General features: G+C 44.0%; 1 protein-coding gene across 1 annotated transcript in view; it reads left to right on the top strand.

The window, feature by feature from the left end:
- Positions 1-11,059: 11,059 nt before the first annotated feature.
- PANK2 (pantothenate kinase 2) overlaps positions 11,060-18,032 on the top strand; it is a 38,838-nt gene continuing 31,865 nt past the window's right edge. Inside the window, 2 exon segments of the mRNA XM_040446815.1 lie at positions 11,060-11,143; positions 15,075-15,146. Coding sequence (XP_040302749.1) covers positions 11,060-11,143; positions 15,075-15,146 — 156 coding nt within the window.

Below are 18,032 nucleotides of genomic sequence, written 5' to 3' on the forward strand. Positions count from 1 at the left end.
TTCTTCTCCTACTGGCTGTCACGACGTCCTTAGAGTTGTGAGTCCACGGACACTCGTTTGCAGTCATTCGGCTGTCATCACTGCTAGCACTTCAGATCCTTGGACATTTCCTGCATTCAACTTGCAGTTATGAGGGTCTACTGGGGCCAGATGTCTGCTTGTAGCAAGCTTACGGCAGTGAGCAGAAACAGAACTTTCAAGCCGGGGCGCTTGTCCAGGACCTCTCCCCCTCTTCCCTCCTGCCCTCGTTCTCAGTTTTCCACCCAGAGAGCGGCACCTCGGCTCTCAGGGGATGTGGCAGCCTGTTACCTCCTGGACTGGCTCTGCGGACTCCTTCCCACCCAGTCCAGCAGGGGTCAGTCTCCTCCCTGAATTTTCACCTTCTTTATAATCTAGTCTCTTTAAAACATCTTTTGATTACACAGGTAATACATGAAAATGTGCTTGCTGCAAAACATCAAAACTCCCAGCCAAACAGAGTTTCGTAGGCCAGAGTTTCTCAAACTTCCGTGTAGACACAACTAGTCTGGAGATCTTATTAAAGGCGGGTGTGACTCATGGAGTCACTGCATTTCTTTTTTTTTTTTTTAACGTTTATTTATTTTTGAGACAGAGAGAGATAGAGCATGAACGGGGGAGGGGCAGAGAGAGAGGGAGACACAGAATCGGAAGCAGGCTCCAGGCTCTGAGCCATCAGCCCAGAGCCCGACGCGGGGCTCGAACTCTCGGACCGTGAGATCGTGACCTGAGCTGAAGTCGGATGCTTAACCGACTGAGCCACCCAGGCGCCCTGAGTCACTGCATTTCTAAGGAGGCTTTGAGTAAAGACAAGGAACAGTAATTGAAAATGTCCTTCACTCCCCTACAAGTTCGAGAGACATCGTTCTTTGTGTGCTGTGCCATTTGGTAATCCTAACTTAATCCCATCCTTGGTTTGAAAGTGAGGACTCTCTGAGGTCCTGTTCAGAGCAGTAGGGGTGCGGGGTGTTCTAGCCTCTAGCTTCTTCTGTAGTTCCTCGTAGCACCCCACAAAGTATCATTGCCAAGCTTACTAGGTCTTTGTTGAATTGAATTTAGTTCATACAACAATCCAAAGGGTTTGGTCCTTGTTTTCAGTTGGTTGAGGTTCCTCAGGTTGTGGATTTTTTTTTTCCTCTCCGTGTGCGGGATGAGGCAAATCGCTGATGAAATGGAGAACAGGGCAAAGCCAGAGCCAAAGACCCACACAGTGCTACTCAAGACCATTGGTCAACTGCTGTCATCAGATGACCTCACTGTTACTCAATAAATCACGACTCTACTCTCCCTACAGTCATCCAGCATTAAGAGTATGTACAACGCAGTTCCAGTAGAGATGTATCTGCTAATGAATGCTGGGTATAAGAAACGATGCCAAAATTGAGTAGCTTAAAACTTAAAAGTAGCTTTAAAAATTTTAGTATTTCGTGGTTTCTGCGGGTTAAGATTTCAGGTGCAGGCCCTGTGGGTCATCTGGCTGAGGGTCTCACAGGAAGCTGCCATTGAGGTGTTGGCTGGGGGCTGCAGCCGTCTTAGGGCTCAACCTGGAGAGGATTCACTTGCAAACTCACTCATGTGGCTGTTGTAGGATTCAGTTCCTCGCTGAATTGTTGCTCTGTGGGCCTCACTTCCTTGCTGGCTGTTAGCCCAGAGGCCGCCCTCCACTCCCTGCTGCACAGGCCTCTCCATAAAGCAGCTCCCAACGCAGTAGCTTGCTTCATTCCGGCAAGCGGGAGAAAAGAGCTGGAGAGAGTGAGAACAAAACAGAAGTCACCGTCTTTCAGAACTTAACATTGTTAGTGATATCTCATAAATTTTGTAGTCGCACTCAAGGGGCAATTTGCCAACACGTGGCGGACACTGGGAGCATTAATGTAGAATGTACATTAGTGTACATTAGTGAGCATTAATGAGCATTAATGAGCATTAATGAGCATTAATGTACTATAGGATGGGAAGATGGGAAGTTAGCTCTGACCAGCAGCAGGGCATAAATATTAATTCTTAGACCCAGCAATCCCATTTCTAGAAATCTAAGCCAAAGATACACTGGCAAAAATAAACAAAGATGTATGTACAAGGCTAATTATTGTGGTACACTTCGTAAATGGCAAAGGACTGGAAGTAACCTAGGTGTCCGTTAATGGGACATTGGCTGAACGAACCATGGTATCAGTGCTCTGCAGCTGTACGTAAGAATAAGAAATATCCATATGCTGCTGTGGCGTGAACTACATGTTTAGTTAAACGAAAAAAAATAGTGGAGGGGTGCCTGGCTGGCTTAGTCGGTAGAGCATCTGACTCTTGATCTCAGGGTCGTGAGTTCAAGCCCCATGTTGGGCATGGAGCCTACTTAAAAAAAAAAAAAAAAAAGGGAGGGGGTGGCACCTGGGTGGCTCAGTCGGCTAAGCATCTGACTCTTGGTTTCAGCTCAGGTCATGATCTCATGGTTCATGAGATGGAGCCCCACATTGGGCTCTATACTGACTGTGCGGAGCCTGGTTGGGATTCTCTCCCTCTCCGCCCCTCCCCAAATAATTAAATAAATAAATGTTTTTTAAAAATGGGGCACCTGGGTGGCTCATTTGGTTGAGCATCTGACTCTTGATTTTGGCTCAGATCATGATCTCACAGTCGTGAGCTCTAGTCTTGAACTGGGCTCTGTGCTGCATGTGGAGCCTGCTTAATATTCTCTCTTTGCCTCTCTCTTTGCCTCTCCTCACCTCAAGAAAAGTGGGAAAAAAATGCATACTCTTTTATTTAAGAAAAAAACAAAGTTTTTAGTTAAGAGTTGAGGCTTGACGCCCCATGTGACTCTACTGGGAGAGGACTTCAAAATCTTGGGTCTGGGGGCTCCTGGGTGGCTCAGTTGGTTAGGCAGCCAACTTCAGCTCAGGTCATGATCTCACAATTTGTGGGTTCGAGCCCCGCGTCGGGCCCTGTGCTGACAGCTTGGAGCCTGGAGCCTGCTTCGGATTCTGTGTCTCCCCCTCTCTCTGCCCCCTCCCCTGCTCCCACTCTGTGTCTCTTTGTCTCTCAATAATAAATAAACGTTTAAAAAATTTTATTAAAAAAAAATCTTGGGTCTGGTTTCCTCTGGACTCTTCTCCACACAGTTTTCCCTTTGCTGATTTTGCTTTGCATCCTTTCCCTACAATAAACCTTAGCCACGAGTATTGCCAAAACAAAAAGAATTTGGACTGGAATCTCTTGTCTATTTTCATGAAAGGGTAAACAAAAACTAATTGAAAAACTGGTTACCTGAGGTGCCTGGATGGCTCAGTCGGTTAAGTGTCTGGCTTTGGCTCAGGTCATGATCTTGTGGTTCGTGAGTTTGAGCCTGTACCAGGCTCTCTGCTGTTGGCATAAAGCCGCTTTGGATCCTTTGTCACCCTCTCTCTCTGCCCCTCCCCTGCTCATTCTCTCTCTCTCTCTCTCAAAATAAATAAACAAACTTAAAAAAAAAGGTTACTTATACAGAAAGGGCAGGAACAGAGAAGAAGGTTCAAGGATAGAAGCTAGACTTTTCTGGATGTACCTTGTTTTGTAGATTAGACTTTGGAACTGTGTTACTATTTTACATAATTATATAACAAAGTTAAATTTAAATTTTTTTGTATTTCTAAAAATTGAATCAAAATGGGGAAAAAAATAACTCAATTGTGCATGGAATTGATGCCGAACCATACAGAGAGGAATTATTTCAACTTTAAAGCACAACAATTTGATGTTTCATCCCCAGTGCAATATATTCTAAGGACAAAAAGAAATGCAAAGAAATCTTAAATAGTATTTAGTAATCACATTTTTGGTAATAATGTTGATATTTTTATCCTGAAATTATTATCTCTAATGATAAAGCAAATAAGTAGTGAATGTTGTTAAGAATTTAGATTTTCAGGGTAAGATAAAACCAAAGAAATTAAGAACTCTATAACCTTAAAAATGAATGGAAAAATATTAGTATAGATTTATGACATACTTTTCTCTTTATTTACTTATTAAATTTTTTTTAACGTTTATTTATTTTTGAGACAAAGACAGAGCATGAACGGGGGAGGGGCAGAGAGAGAGGGAGACACAGAATCGGAAGCAGGCTCCAGGCTCTGAGCCATCAGCCCAGAGCCCGACGCAGGGCTCGAACTCACGGACCGGACCGTGAGATCGTGACCTGCGCTGAAGTCAGACGCTTAACCGACTGAGCCCCCAGGCGCCCCTATACTTTTCTCTTTAAAAATACATTTTCTAGCTCTATCTGCCAAAAGGGACTAGAAACAATGAACAACCCAGTAGCAATGTGCATGCCTAGTGTTCAAATTGTGGCCTCTAAACAACATTTCCCACTGATAGAAATAATTACTCCTTGGAGAAATGTCTGATTCATGATCTGGGCAGGAAATTTACAGGGCTGAGGCTGGAATCTCCTGTCATAGCAGAAAACAAAGAAGTTATTTAAGACTACTAGAGCAGGGGCACCTGGGTGGCTCGGGCGGTTGTGCATTCAACTCTTGATTTCAGCTCAGGTCATGATCTAATGGTTTGTGAGATTGAGCCCTGCATAAGGCTCTATGCTGACAGCATGGCTCCTACTTGGGATTTTCTCTCTCCCTGCTCTCTGACCCTCCTCTCTCCCTCTATCTCACGTTCTCTCTCTCTGTCTCAAAATAAATAAACTTAAAAAACAAACAAAACTACTAGAGTCATGTTTAAATGACTACAGAATGAATCTGAGGGGCTTCCATTGGCCAAACGTGGGACAATTTGAACATCAAAAAGAAGAGTGACTCCAATGGATTGAAATTCATCAAATGTTTTAAAAATGCCTGAGTTCATAATAATACTACAAAGAAAAAAAGATGCTAGAAGACCAATTCATTCTGAAAACCGGTCAATAAAGAGAAAAAATCAATCCTGCCTTAAAAAAAGAATGGGGTGGGGTGTGCCTGGCTGGCTCAGTCGGTACAGGGTATGACTCTTGATCTGAGGGTCATGAGTTTGAGTCCCATGTTGGGTGTGGAGCCTACTTAAAATTAAAAAAATTTTTTTTAATTAAAAAAAAAGAATCAATCTTGCTTTTTCTATGCAAGTCGTACTTTAGGATACCAAAGAGTTGTAGGTTCTTTATAAGAGAATTCCAGTTAATTAAGTGCAGAAGAGAGAAAAGAATTAGAATATCACAATTTTGCAGCCTCTAATAAAATAGTGACTATCACCATTAGGCAGTATCATCAATAGTTGCTAAAACCAGTCGGTAAAAAGCTGATGGAGAACTTTATAATGGATGGACCAATCTGATGATCCCTGCCCAAATGACCAATCTTAGAGTCTTAATGCAAATAATTAGTTAATGTTAAGAAATAGGATTTTCCTGTTCTCCTGATTAAATGAATAGGAAGTAAATAGCACCACCTATGAGGAGTTATTTTAAATAATGCAAACCTGAATCTCATCAAGCCTTTAACCTACGAGGATGGAATCATCAAAATCTGGAATGTAGGCGTTCTTCAGGACCAGCAACCTGGCTTCTTCAATAAACAAATGGCAAGAAAAATAAATGGAGAAAGAACTTATAGGTTAAAAAAGATTTAAGAGACAAAGCAATGAAGTGCAATATGTTGACCTTGTTTGGAAAAATGAATTTGCCACAACCATTATAAGAGCAAGATTGACAATCAGGGAGATTTAAATAATGTGATGGCTCATGGTACTTGAGTTTTGTACATTGTTTATTTTTCATAATCAGAAGTTAAGCCCACATTTTTCTTTTGTGTCCTGATGGCATGAGACTTCCCTAGGTGTCTTGCTGAAACTACAGAGCCATGGCACCCCCATCATCTCTTTGAGCTACCAGCTAGTGACTGCATCAACAAAGGAATAATAGCTGATAATTTGTTAAGCACTTACTATGTGTCAGAAACAATTCTAACTGCTCCACATATCTTGTTTAACTTTAACCCAAAGCCCATTACGCTTTTTTAAATCTTTATGTTAAAATAGACAATATATATTTTTTTCAGTGTATACTGTGGGAATCACTCCATTGCATCTCGAGATGTTACAATTCCTTTTGATGGCTGCATAGTGTTCCATTGTGTGTACCTGCCATTGGTTATTCAACTGAGGTTAGCTAGGTTAAGCAGCTTGCCCCAAATCCCTCAGCTGGCACCTGTAGAATTAGAACCAAGGTCTGGCTGGGGTGCCTGGGTGGCTCAGTTGTGAAGTGTCTATCTGACTTTGGCTCAGGTCGTGATTTCATGGTTCACGAGTTCGAGTCCCACATTGGTTGAGCTCAAGCCCTGCTTCTCTCTCTCTCTCTCTCTCTCTCTCTCTCTCTGTCTGCCCCTTGTTCTCTCATGCCTTCTCTCTCAAACAAAACAAAACAAAAACGAGGTCTGACTCACTCCAAAGCCTGTATTCTAAACTCGTGCTTCCCAAACTTTAATACATACATGAATCACCTGGGGCTTTTGCTAAAATTGCAGATTTTAGGTGGGTCTGGAGTGGGGCCAGAGATTCTGCATTTGCTACAAACTACTAATTATGCCAAAGCAAGGCCAGCCTAGAAAACTCAGCCAGGGAATGAAAAACTACGGATGCCTGGGTCCCACCCCCAGAGAGGCCAACTAACTTCATGTGCCCGGGATGTGGCCTGGCTTTCTTTCCCCCCCACCCCCGGCAAAGTTCCCCAGGTGATTCTTGGGTGTAGTCTGGACTGAGAACTACTGTCTCAGAAGCCTGTTTGTTTTGAGGAATTCTTCCACCATGACTAGTCTGCAGCTTATCAAGCTGGCTCCTGGGCAGTTAACTGGCATCAGGTGCTTTAGAGCAGCGTGGTGCCGTTTCACAGCCTACTTCAATACCTTATCAGGAGTTCTCCTTTTACATTTGATGGCCTGCTGTTTGCCAGCTACATATCTATTGGGTAGGGGAGAGTATAGAAAAATGATAAAGTCATGGCTCCTTCTCTCAAGGTGTTTACAACCCAGCTGTTTTTACCTCTGGGTAAGCCCCAGAAACAGTAGAAAGAACAGAGAGCGTTGAAGTTTACGGGCCCAAAGGACCATACCTATCTGTGCTTCTCTGGGAGACAGATAGGAGTCAGTGATCAGAAAAACTTCAGAAGTTTTTAAACTTTTGAAGCTGGTTGGAGAATATGGTTTTAGGTCTGTAGCTAAGTGCTTTAAGCCTTGAATTTGACGGTCTTGTCTACCTGTTCATGGTGGTTCTGGATACTGCAGGCCTCCCCTCAGTCCCCACAAGGGTAGGCCCTTACGCGGTGGCAGATGGAGACCAGAAAGCACACGCCCCACAAGCCCCCTGACACCCGCAGGGGCGGGAGTTAGGGCCCAGCCAACCGAGCGTAGGAACCACGCTCGGTTCCTGGTTTCAAATTTACCAATCAGATAATGCATTCCTCTTCCTACGGGAGGGAAGTGTCCTTACCTTGAACCGAACAGGCAGCTGCCTTCTCTGGCCACACTTAGGGCCAGCCCCAGTGCCACATGATAGTTGTGCACATGACAGGAGCTCGGTGGCTCTTTGGGTCTGTCAGGTTGATTCACTGGCTTCCCAGAACCCCAGCTGCTCCAATCTCTGCAGTCTCCAAGAGAGTTAGGTCACTATGCATACCTTGTCATTCCGTACTGATAGGGTGTTTTAGATTCCTTCGGGCTTATAGTTAAGGTTTCATTCATTGGGAGCCCTTTGATTTGAAGACATTTCAGGCAGGGGACAATATGATTTCTATTTTATTCAGACATAGACTCAATCAAAAATATTCATGAAGAGCCCTGTGCTAGGCCCTTTGGGCACAGTGACAAACCAATGACCCAGGGTCCCTGCATCATGCAATTGCAGTCTAGTGGAGAGATGGGTGTGAGAGGAGAAAACAAACAAGTATACAATAAAAAAGGTTTTGGACTTTGGTTCAGGTCATGATCTCGCGGTTTTTGTGAGTTCGAGCCCCGCGTTGGGCTCTATGCTGACAGTTCAGAGTCTGGAGCCTGCTCTGGATTCTGTGTCTCCCTCTCCCTCTGTCTCTCCCCTGCTCACACTCTCTCTCTCTCTCAAAAATAAAATAAACATTAAAAAAATAATAAAAAGGTTTGAGTCCCTTGAAGGGAACTATGGCAAAGAAGAAATGAAGGAAATTTTCTTACAAAGTTCAGCAAACATTTACCATTTGACCCGTTCCTACAGATGAGATCATATGTCCCCAGAGAGACATGAACACACATTTCAGAGCAGTTTTATTCAAGATAGCCAACAAGTGTAAGTGACCCAAATGTCCACCAGCTGGCGAATGCATAAACAAAATAAGGTATTTCCATATCATGGAGCAGCAGTAAAAAAGAACAAACTCCTGAGACACCAACAGCCTGGATGAATCTCAAAAATGTCACGCTGAAAGAAGCCAGATTCAAAAGAATATGTACTAAACGATTCCATGTATATAAAAACCTGAAAAAGACTGTAGAGAGAGAAATCAGGTCAGTGGTTGCTTGGGACCCAGGGGTGGGGAATGCTAGGGAAGGGGCACAAGGGAACCTTTGGGGTGATGGGGGAGCCCTGGATGTGGTGATGGTGCCCACATTTACCAAAACTCACCAAACTGTGTGCTTAAAATAGATGCATTATATTATATATAGTAAATTGTGCATCAATAAAAGTTGATTAAAATGTAACTGGAGTAGAGACGAAGGAAATAAAAAATAGAAATGGGACGAGCAGGAAGGAGAAGGCACATGTATTTAGAGAAGGTGGGGTAGAGGGGGGCTCTTGGAGGGAGAGGACATTAAGCTGAGGCCTATGCATGAAGAGGGCCAGAGGAGGGAAGCATGAAGACGGGTGGTGGGCTGGAGCGGGAGAAGCTCTCCAGGCAGTAGGAATGGCAGATACAAAGGCCCTGAGGTAGGAAGAGCCAAGGAAAATTGCTCTTGCTATGATAATTAATTGGACTGAGAAGACTGACCTGGAGATTTTTGGCCTACCTAAAAGTAACAAAGTACCTTTGAAGAATTTGAGTATCACCCCCCACCCCAACCTGCAAACATTAACAACTAATAACGAGGCATCCTCTTCTATTCATTGGTACAGGACCCATAGTGACCTCTTGATGACACTTTATAAGCCATTCATTTAAGTTGACGTTCAAAAGGGGCGCCTGGGCAGCTCAGTCGGTTAAGCGTCCGACTTCGGCTCAGGTCATGATCTCACGGTTCATGGGTTCGAGCCCCGCGTCAGGCTCTGTGCTGACAGCTCGGAGCCTGGAGCCTGCTTTGGATTCTGTGTCTCCCTCTCTCTCTGCCCCTCCCCCACTCGTGCTCTGTCTCCCTCTGTCTCAAAAATAAATAAACATTAAAAAAAAATTGAAGTTGACGTATGAGGGTATTGGTGAGTCATACAAACAGTATTTCACTGAAATGCCTAATTTCACACTTTAATATATACTGGTGTTCTCTTTCAGTGAATTTCACCAGTGACAGGGATTCTGAAAGGACAGCATAATAAAGTTCTATGGTAGCCTCCATCTGCCACAACGAGGTAGATGATTCTTCCTGTGTGCATTTGTCTCTCCAGTTGCCTGAAATCTAATGATCCTTGAGAAATGGGCTCTGAGCCCTTTGGTAGGAAAGTTATAATTCAGGATATTGGATCATGGGAGAGGACAGGATGAGAGGCCTTGATAATCAGGGCTTGGTTTCCATCATTATTGTTTTAAGACTCTGGTTCCAAGTAAGAGAAGACAATGTCAGCTAGATTAAGAAAAAAAGGAGTGTTTTTCAAAAACATTTTGTAAATGTTTATTTATTTTTGAGGGGGGGAGGGGCAGAGAGAGAGGGAGACACAGAATCCGAAGCAGGCTCCAGACTCTGAGCTGTCAGCACAGAGCCCAAAGCAGGGCTCAAACCCATGAACCACGAAATCGTGACCAGAACTGAAGTCAGACACTTAACAGACTGAGCCACCCAGGCGCCCCATGAAATGTTTTTTAAAATTTAAATGTTTATTTATTTTGACAGAGACAGTGTGAGTGGGGGAGGGGCAGAGAGAGGGGGAGAGAGAGAATCCCAACCAGGCTCTGTAACATCAGCACAGAGCCCACTATGGGGGCTCGAACTCACAAACCACAAGATCATGACCTGAGCTAGAATCAAGCGTCAGATGCTGGGGTGTCTGGGTGGCTCATTCAGTTAAGCGTCTGACTTCAGCTCAGGTCATGATCTCGTGGTCTGTGAGTTCGAGCCCCACATTGGGCTCTATGTTGACAGCTTCGAGCCTGGAGCCTGCTTCATACTCTGTCTCTCTCTTTCAAAAATAAATGAACATTAAAAAAAGAAAAAGAGTTGGACGCTTAACTGACTGAGCCCCCCAGGGACACCAAGAAATGTATTTTCATGTTACAGGAAGGGACCCAAAGACAGGAAAGTAATCAGCCCAGGAAAGGATGGAAATGGACAGGCCTGGAAGAACTGGAAAAGCACTCTCGTTTTCCTGTTTTGCTCAGTGCATCTGTTCATTCTTGGGTCTCTCTGCAGACCAGCTTTCTCGGTTCTTTTGCCTGCATGGGGGATGCGGCATCACACTTGGAGAAGTGACTCCCCATTCCAAGCTGGTGGTGTTATGCAGTATGAACAGAGCCGTTGGGGCCTAATCTATAGGTGGGTAGGGGGATTTCTGGGAGAAGAAGGAGTGGTTGTGAGGTGGCAGGTACCAAACATTAACTTTGACAAACAGGTGGCAAAGATTTTAGTATTTTAAAGGATCCTGAAATTGTTATTGCCACTGTAATCATTTGTTAACACATTGCGTGTGTGTGTGTGCGCCTGTGAAAGGCACTGTGGGGAATATGAAGATGCAAACTCTTATTCTAAGAGCTTTCGTAATTTAGTTGATATTATAAAACATGTACACCAAGGATGTGAAAAAAGTATGTGATGCATGTCATTAAAGGTGACATATTATAAAAGATTGGAAGGTTCCTACCTAACTGTGGTAGTTAGTGAAGACTTTAAGGAAGAGGTATCTTTGGGGCTAAACCATGGAAGTTGGGTTGGATTTTGATAAGCAGAAATGTCGTGGGAAGGAAGTTTGTGTAGGGTTGAAGATTGAGGCTTATAGCTGGGTAAGAGTCAAGTCTGCCTGGAGAACTAGGAGATTCATTTTGCTAGAACATGCTACAGAAGCATATGGGAAGTAATGAGGAAAAGTGGAAAGATGTTAAATGTGGGGCTTCTTGGATTTTTTTTTTTAAAGTTTATTTGTTTATTTTGATAGAGAAAAAGTGCGAGTGGGGGAGGGGTAGAGAGAGAATCCCAAGCAGGGATTTGAACCCATAAGCTGCGAAATCATGACCTGAACTGAGGTCAGACGCTTAACCAACTGAGCCACCCAGGAGTCTCAGATATTCAGTGTTGTGGACTTTGTTCTGTAGACCAAGAAGCTAACAAACCTTTTTATTTTTTTATTAAAAAAAAAAATTTTTTTTTTTTACATTTTATTTATTTTTGAGACAGAGAGAGACAGAGCATGAACGGGGGAGGGGCAGAGAGAGAGAGAGAGAGAGAGAGAGGGAGACACAGACTCTGAAACAGTCTCCAGGCTCTGAGCTGTCAGCACAGAGCCCGATGTGGGGTTCAAACTCACAGACTGCGAGATCATGACCTGAGCCGAAGTCGGACGCCCAACAGACTGAGCCACCCAGGCGCCTCTATCAAACCCTTTTAAACAGAAAGGAGATTATATGAGAACAGTGGTTTAGTACAATTAACCTGGGAGCAGTGGGCCTGGAAAATAAACCAGAAGCAGAACAAGTGTTTAGGAGGCAACTGAACTGTTACTGAGTAGGGCTTTTACGGGCCACCTGGATGGCTCAGTCGCTTAAGCGTCCGACTTCAGCTCGGGTCATGATCTCACAGTCCGTGAGTTAGAGCCCCGCATCAGGCTCTGGGCTGATGGCTCAGAGCCTGGAGCCTGCTTCCGATTCTGTGTCTCCCTCCCTCTCTGCCCCTCCCCCGTTCATGCTCTATCTCTCTCTGTCTCAAAAATAAATAAACGTTAAAAAAAAAATTTGATAGCCACTAGACATTTGTGGCAATTCACCACTTTTTTTTTAGGTTAGTATTTTTGGGGGGCATCTGGGTGGCTCAGTCTGTTAAGTGTCTGACTTCAGTTCCAGTCATGATCTCGCAGTTCGTGGGTTTGAGCCCCGCGTCGGGCTCTGTGCTGACAGCTCAGAGCCTGGAGCCTGCTTCAGATTCTGTGTCTCCCTCTCTCTCTGCCCCTTCCCCGCTCATGCTCACTCTCTCTCTCTCTTTCAAAAATAAATAAACATTAAAAAAAGATCCTTAAAAAGACAGTTTATTTTTTTTAGTAATCTCTGTACCCAATGTGGGGCTCGAACTCATGACCTAGAGATCAAGCATTGCCTGTTCTTCCAACTAAGCCAGCCAGGTGCCCCTATTGACCATTTTTAATATGTAGGGCCACATGTTGCCACATGAGAAAATAATGTTTTAGATATATTGGGTTAAATAAAATATACTAATAAAATTAATTTTACCCATTTATTTTTACTTTTTAAAATGTGGCCAAATCCTATATATACAATGTTTTTCCTGTACATACACACCTATGACAAAGTTTCATTTTCAAATTAGGCACAGTAAGAAATTAATAACAATAAAAACAAAATAGAGCAATTGTAATAGTCTATTTTTTTTTTTTGTAATAGTCTATTTTAAATTTTTTTTTTCAACGTTTATTTATTTTTGGGACAGAGAGAGACAGAGCATGAACGGGGGAGGGGCAGAGAGAGAGGGAGACACAGAATCGGAAACAGGCTCCAGGCTCCGAGCCATCAGCCCAGAGCCCGACGCGGGGCTCGAACTCACGGACCGCGAGATCGTGACCCGGCTGAAGTCGGACGCTCAACCGACTGCGCCACCCAGGCGCCCCTGTAATAGTCTATTTTAAAAAAACAATTTTTAATGTTTATTTATTTCTGAGACAGAGCGAGACAGAGCATGCACAGGGGAGGGGCAGAGAGCAAGAGGGAGACACAGAATCCGAAGCAGGCTCCAGGCTCTGAGCTGTCAGCACAGAGCCCGACACGGGGTTCGAACTCACAACCCGTGAGATCATGACCTGAGCCAAAGTTGGTCTCTCAACCTACTGAGCCACCCAGGTGCCCCAATAGTCTATTGTGATAAAAGTTATATGAATGTGGTCTTTCTCTCAAAATATTCTTTTTTAAATTAATTAATTAACTTATAGAGAGCGAGTGCGGGAGAGGGGCACAGGGAGAGAAAGAGAGCGTCTTAGGCTCCATGCTCAGCACTGGAGCCCGATGTGGGTCTTAATCCCACAACCCTGGAATCATGACCTGAGCCAAAATCAAGAGTCACCGTTCCACCAACTGAACCATCTAGGTACCCCTCAAAATACCTTACTGTACTGTACTCTCCCTTCTTCCTGTGATGATGTGAAATAATACGATACCAACGTGATGTGACGAACTGTGGTGAATGACGTAGGTATTGTGACATAGCAGTTCGCTACTATTGACCCTCTGACAGTATTTCAGAAGAAGGATCATCTACTTCAAGACCGTGGCTGACTGCGAATAACTGAAGCCCTAGAAAGTGAAGCTATAGATAAGGGGGGGGGGGGACCTACTGTAGGTTTATTTGGGAACAAAGACAGTAACAGCCATCAAACTCTCAAAACGGAAAGAACTAGATCTCCATTGCCTTTAATATAACAGAGATGTGGGGACACCTGGGTGGCTCAGTTGGTTAACGGTCTCAACTTCAGCTCAGATCATAATCTCGTGAGTTCGAGCCCTAACTCAGGCTCCTTTGCTGGCCGTGCAGAGCCTGCTTGGGATTCTCGTTCTCTCCTCTCTCTCTGCCCCTCCTCTGCTCACGCTTTCTCTCCCTCCCTTTCAAAACACAACACAGTACAAGACAATACAACAGAGATGTGGCTTTTATATCTAGACATGAATTTCCCAGTGTGTCTAAGGAAAAAATTCTGTGAAAAAAGGGTTCCATGGTCAATTACATTTGGAAGATAGCTACATACCTTAGCCTCCTCTTGGAGATTTATCATGCCCTTCAGAATATTAAAGCTTTAAGAAAATGACTTAAGTTTATCTTATATTTCCCAAACTTACTTGGGCACAGTCCTAAGCCATTAGTTGTTATCTGGTAATAGTATCCAAATCAGGGATATTTAGTTGAAGATAAGATAGGCCTTGGGGTACCTGGATGGCTCAGTTGGTTAAGCTTCTGACTTCGGCTCAGGTCATGATCTTGAAGTTTGTGAGTTCGAGCCCCATGTCGGGCTCTGTGCTGACCACTTGGAGCCTGGATCCTGCTTTGGATTCTGTGTCTCCCTCTCTCTCTGCACCCCCCCCCCCCCCCGCCACGCATGCTCTCTCTCAAAAATAAATAATAAAAAAAGATTTTTAAAGAGAGATAAGATAGGCCTTGAGGTTGAAAACAGAAAAAGTTTTCAATCCTTTCAATACTTGGGAAAGGATAGAATCTTCCATGTCTAGGAAACTGAGTTGTTCTAAACTCATTACATTTCATCTTCGATTTTCTATCTTTATTCTCCTGAGACAAGTTAAGCTTTATTTCTGAAAGCAGGTAATATTCATATTGCCTGTGAGCTCTGGTGAGACCACTAGAATGCCACATGCTAGCTATTGTGTGTGTGTGAATGTGCACATGCACATATAACACACATCTCTATCCCTCTTCAATAGCGCATTCTGGGCCAGGGGCCAGGCCTTGGAAGAATGTCTAGGGGCTTAACAACTTCATGTTCTTCATATTTTTGTCCTTTGGGAGAGATAATAGCCAAGGTTTTCCCAAATTTTCACCATTATACTCTGGAAAAAAAAGACCATGGGCTTGACAGGGGCCTGATTCTATGCTTTTCATTTTCCTGGCACTAATACAGCCCAATGAAAGGAGAGAGAACTTGATCTATAAACTTCTGTGGCTTGGCGCTCTGGTGATCATACTTCTGGTTTTTTTACTCCCCAGTTGCCCTACTTTAGCTGCAAGAGACCTCAAGGGAAACTCCGAGAGGGTCTGTCCCCTGGCTCTCAGGAAGCAGTAAGAGATGAGAATGTGAAGCTTCTCGCGTCCCCTGGGATCCAGAGGGCAGACTGTGGGCCCTAAGATGGCCTCCAATGACTCTCTTCTTCCTGGTATTGGTGTCCTTGTGTAGTATCAACCCACTTTCAAGAGGGCTGATCTGTGTAATAACAGGATATTGGATATTGCAATAGGGTGTTGCAGAAACGATGGAAGTATGACTTCCCAGGCTAGATCTTAAAAGATACTGTGACTTCTGCATGTTTTTCTTTGAATCACTAGTTTTGGGAGAAGCCAGCTGTCATGTTGTGAGGACATTCAAGCAACCCTATGAAGAGGCCCATGTTGTGGGAGCTGAGGCCTCTTGCCAACAGCTAGTACCAGCTTGCCAGTCATGTAAATAACCCATCTTGGAAGGGCACCCTCCAGCCCATATGCCCTCAACTGACTGCAACTTCATGAAAGGCCCGGAGCCAGAACCACCCAGGTAAATCACTCCCAAATGCTTGACCTACAAAAACTGAGATAACATATATTCATTACTGTTATCAGCCACTAAGTTTTGGGGTTATTTCTGAACTAGCAGTAGGCACCTAATATGGTAGATGTGTATTCTATATGATGTTTTGTCACTGAAATGGCTCTATCATTAATGGCTCTATCAATGGCAAATCACTACTTTAGAATTTGATTAGTTCCTCTGAAGCACTATGCTTACTATGACCTCTGTGCTTATTCTGATGTGTATACCAGAAAACTGGTTTCTCCCCAAGGGTAAAGTAACTGAGACAAATGGTAAAAAACTTCATGATTCTGTCCCTCTAAATGATGCTGTGTGTTATAATAACCGCAGAGAAAGGAAACCTTTTTTTTTTTTTAATTTTAAACGTTTTTTAATTTTATTTTTTGAGAGACAGAGTGCGAGCATGGGAGGGGCAGAGAGAGAGGGGGAGACACAGAATCCAAAGCAGGCTCCAGGCTCTCAGCTGTCAGCATAGAGCCTGACTTGGTGTTCGAACCCACAGACGGTGAGATCATGGCCTGAGCTAAAGTTGGACGCTTAACCGACTCAGCCACCCAGGTGCCCCAAAAAGGAAACCTCTTGTTACTTTCATTTGACTTTTTTTGGAAAAAAAAAAAAATGTAAGCTTAATCATGGGCTTCCTTGGTCCAGGACAAATCTTCAATTTTTAAAAAAATAAATGCCATATTTAAGTATAACACACATAGAGAAAAGTGCACAAGTGAACATCTTGATGAAATATTGCAAAGTGAACACACCCACGTACCATCACCTAGACCAAAGAAATTGAACCTTGCCAGCCTTACAGAAGTCTAATCTGTTGCCCTCTCATGCCTACTCTCTTCCCTTCCCCCCACCCCCAAACACCATTATCCTGACTTCTCACATCATTTATTAACGTTGAACTTCATGTAAATCATATGGTATGCATTCTTTAGTGTCTGGTTTCTTTTGTTCAGTTTATTTGCATTTTTACTTTTAGGATTATAAACATCTTGCCTAATTGTCATTAGTATATGCTTCACCTGTTATTTTGGATAAACTTTAATGATAGCCACACACTGTAAGCTTACACCAGGGAATGAAGAAACATATTTATTTAAGATGACAAAAAGCCTTCCACTAATTTATTGGAATTTTACTGAATCTGTGCCTTTTGGTAACTGTAACGCAGAGGGTAGCTGAACTTCTCAGGAATCCAGGCTCTATCATTTAAGCTGTGTGCCTCTGGTTAATTTGCCTCATTATCCAAGTGTTGCTAGATGAAATGACATGTAAGGGCATTACGTACACTGCAAAACACACACACACACACACACACACACACACACACACACACACACACACCCAAAAAAACCCCTACACCTATTTTCGGTGTCATTTGGATATTGGAGTTCATCTTGGCAGCCTTAGGTGATGATTCTTGATTCTTCAGGATGATCTATCACAGCTCAACAGGCTTGGAGGAAAGCTCCCTCAGGTCAAGGACGACCAGATTGGTGAGGTGTAGGCAGAAAGATAAGCAATACTGGGGACTGGGATTTTGAAGGCTAGCTACAGGTGTTCTTAGTTCTTGTAGGATCCATCTGGGATGGGTTCTTGCAGGAGCTGGGATTTCCAGAGTTTGGATACAGGGTTTCCAAGGTTATTCCTACAATGAGGGGGAACTAGTTTGGAGTGAGCCTGGCTAATTCTACTCAACAAGCAAGAGAGAAGCTTATCTTTCTCGTTTTGCGGGCTACTAGCAGTTATTACAGCAAAGGTAAAAAAAATGAGGTCTGTCACCCAAGGGACATTACAGTGTCCCCGGAGAGGCACTTAGGAATAATTAGCAAGAAAAACTAATAGTACTGTTAAACTTGACGGACTGAGGGAGTGCCCTTGAGGGTACAGAGCAAGGTGGGGTCATTCCAGGCTTGCATAACCTTTGGAGAAGGGATGGGTGGCAGGGCCTTAGGTAGAGGTGTGAATGGTCAGTATCTCAGGGCTGGAGGTGACTGTGGTCTCGCCCCCCAAAAGGGAATAAGATGATTAACGCTCGCGCGCGCGCACACACACACCCCTTACAACCCAGGTTCCAAGGCAGCCACCAAATCCTTCTGTGTCCCCCTAGTGCACCGCACGGAAAAGGAATCCACACTGTCCTTCAAAACGCAAACCCTACTCCCCGGCTCCCACACCCCCTCCTTCAGCACTGAAGGGTGGCGTAGGATTTATAACCCACCTCTTTCTTCCAGTTGCCATGGAGACCAGCCCCAGACCTTTCTTTCCTTCTGGTACCGGGTACGTTTCTCCAACGCAGGCGGAATGGAGGGGGCTTAGCCCAACCACGCCAGTGGCAGTGCTGGGGGAGAGGGTAAAAAAGCGCGGAGGGGCTGGTG

Source organism: Herpailurus yagouaroundi, unplaced genomic scaffold, assembly GCF_014898765.1.
Source record: "Herpailurus yagouaroundi ecotype Mexico unplaced genomic scaffold, PumYag 196, whole genome shotgun sequence".
Lineage (NCBI taxonomy): Eukaryota > Metazoa > Chordata > Mammalia > Carnivora > Felidae > Herpailurus > Herpailurus yagouaroundi.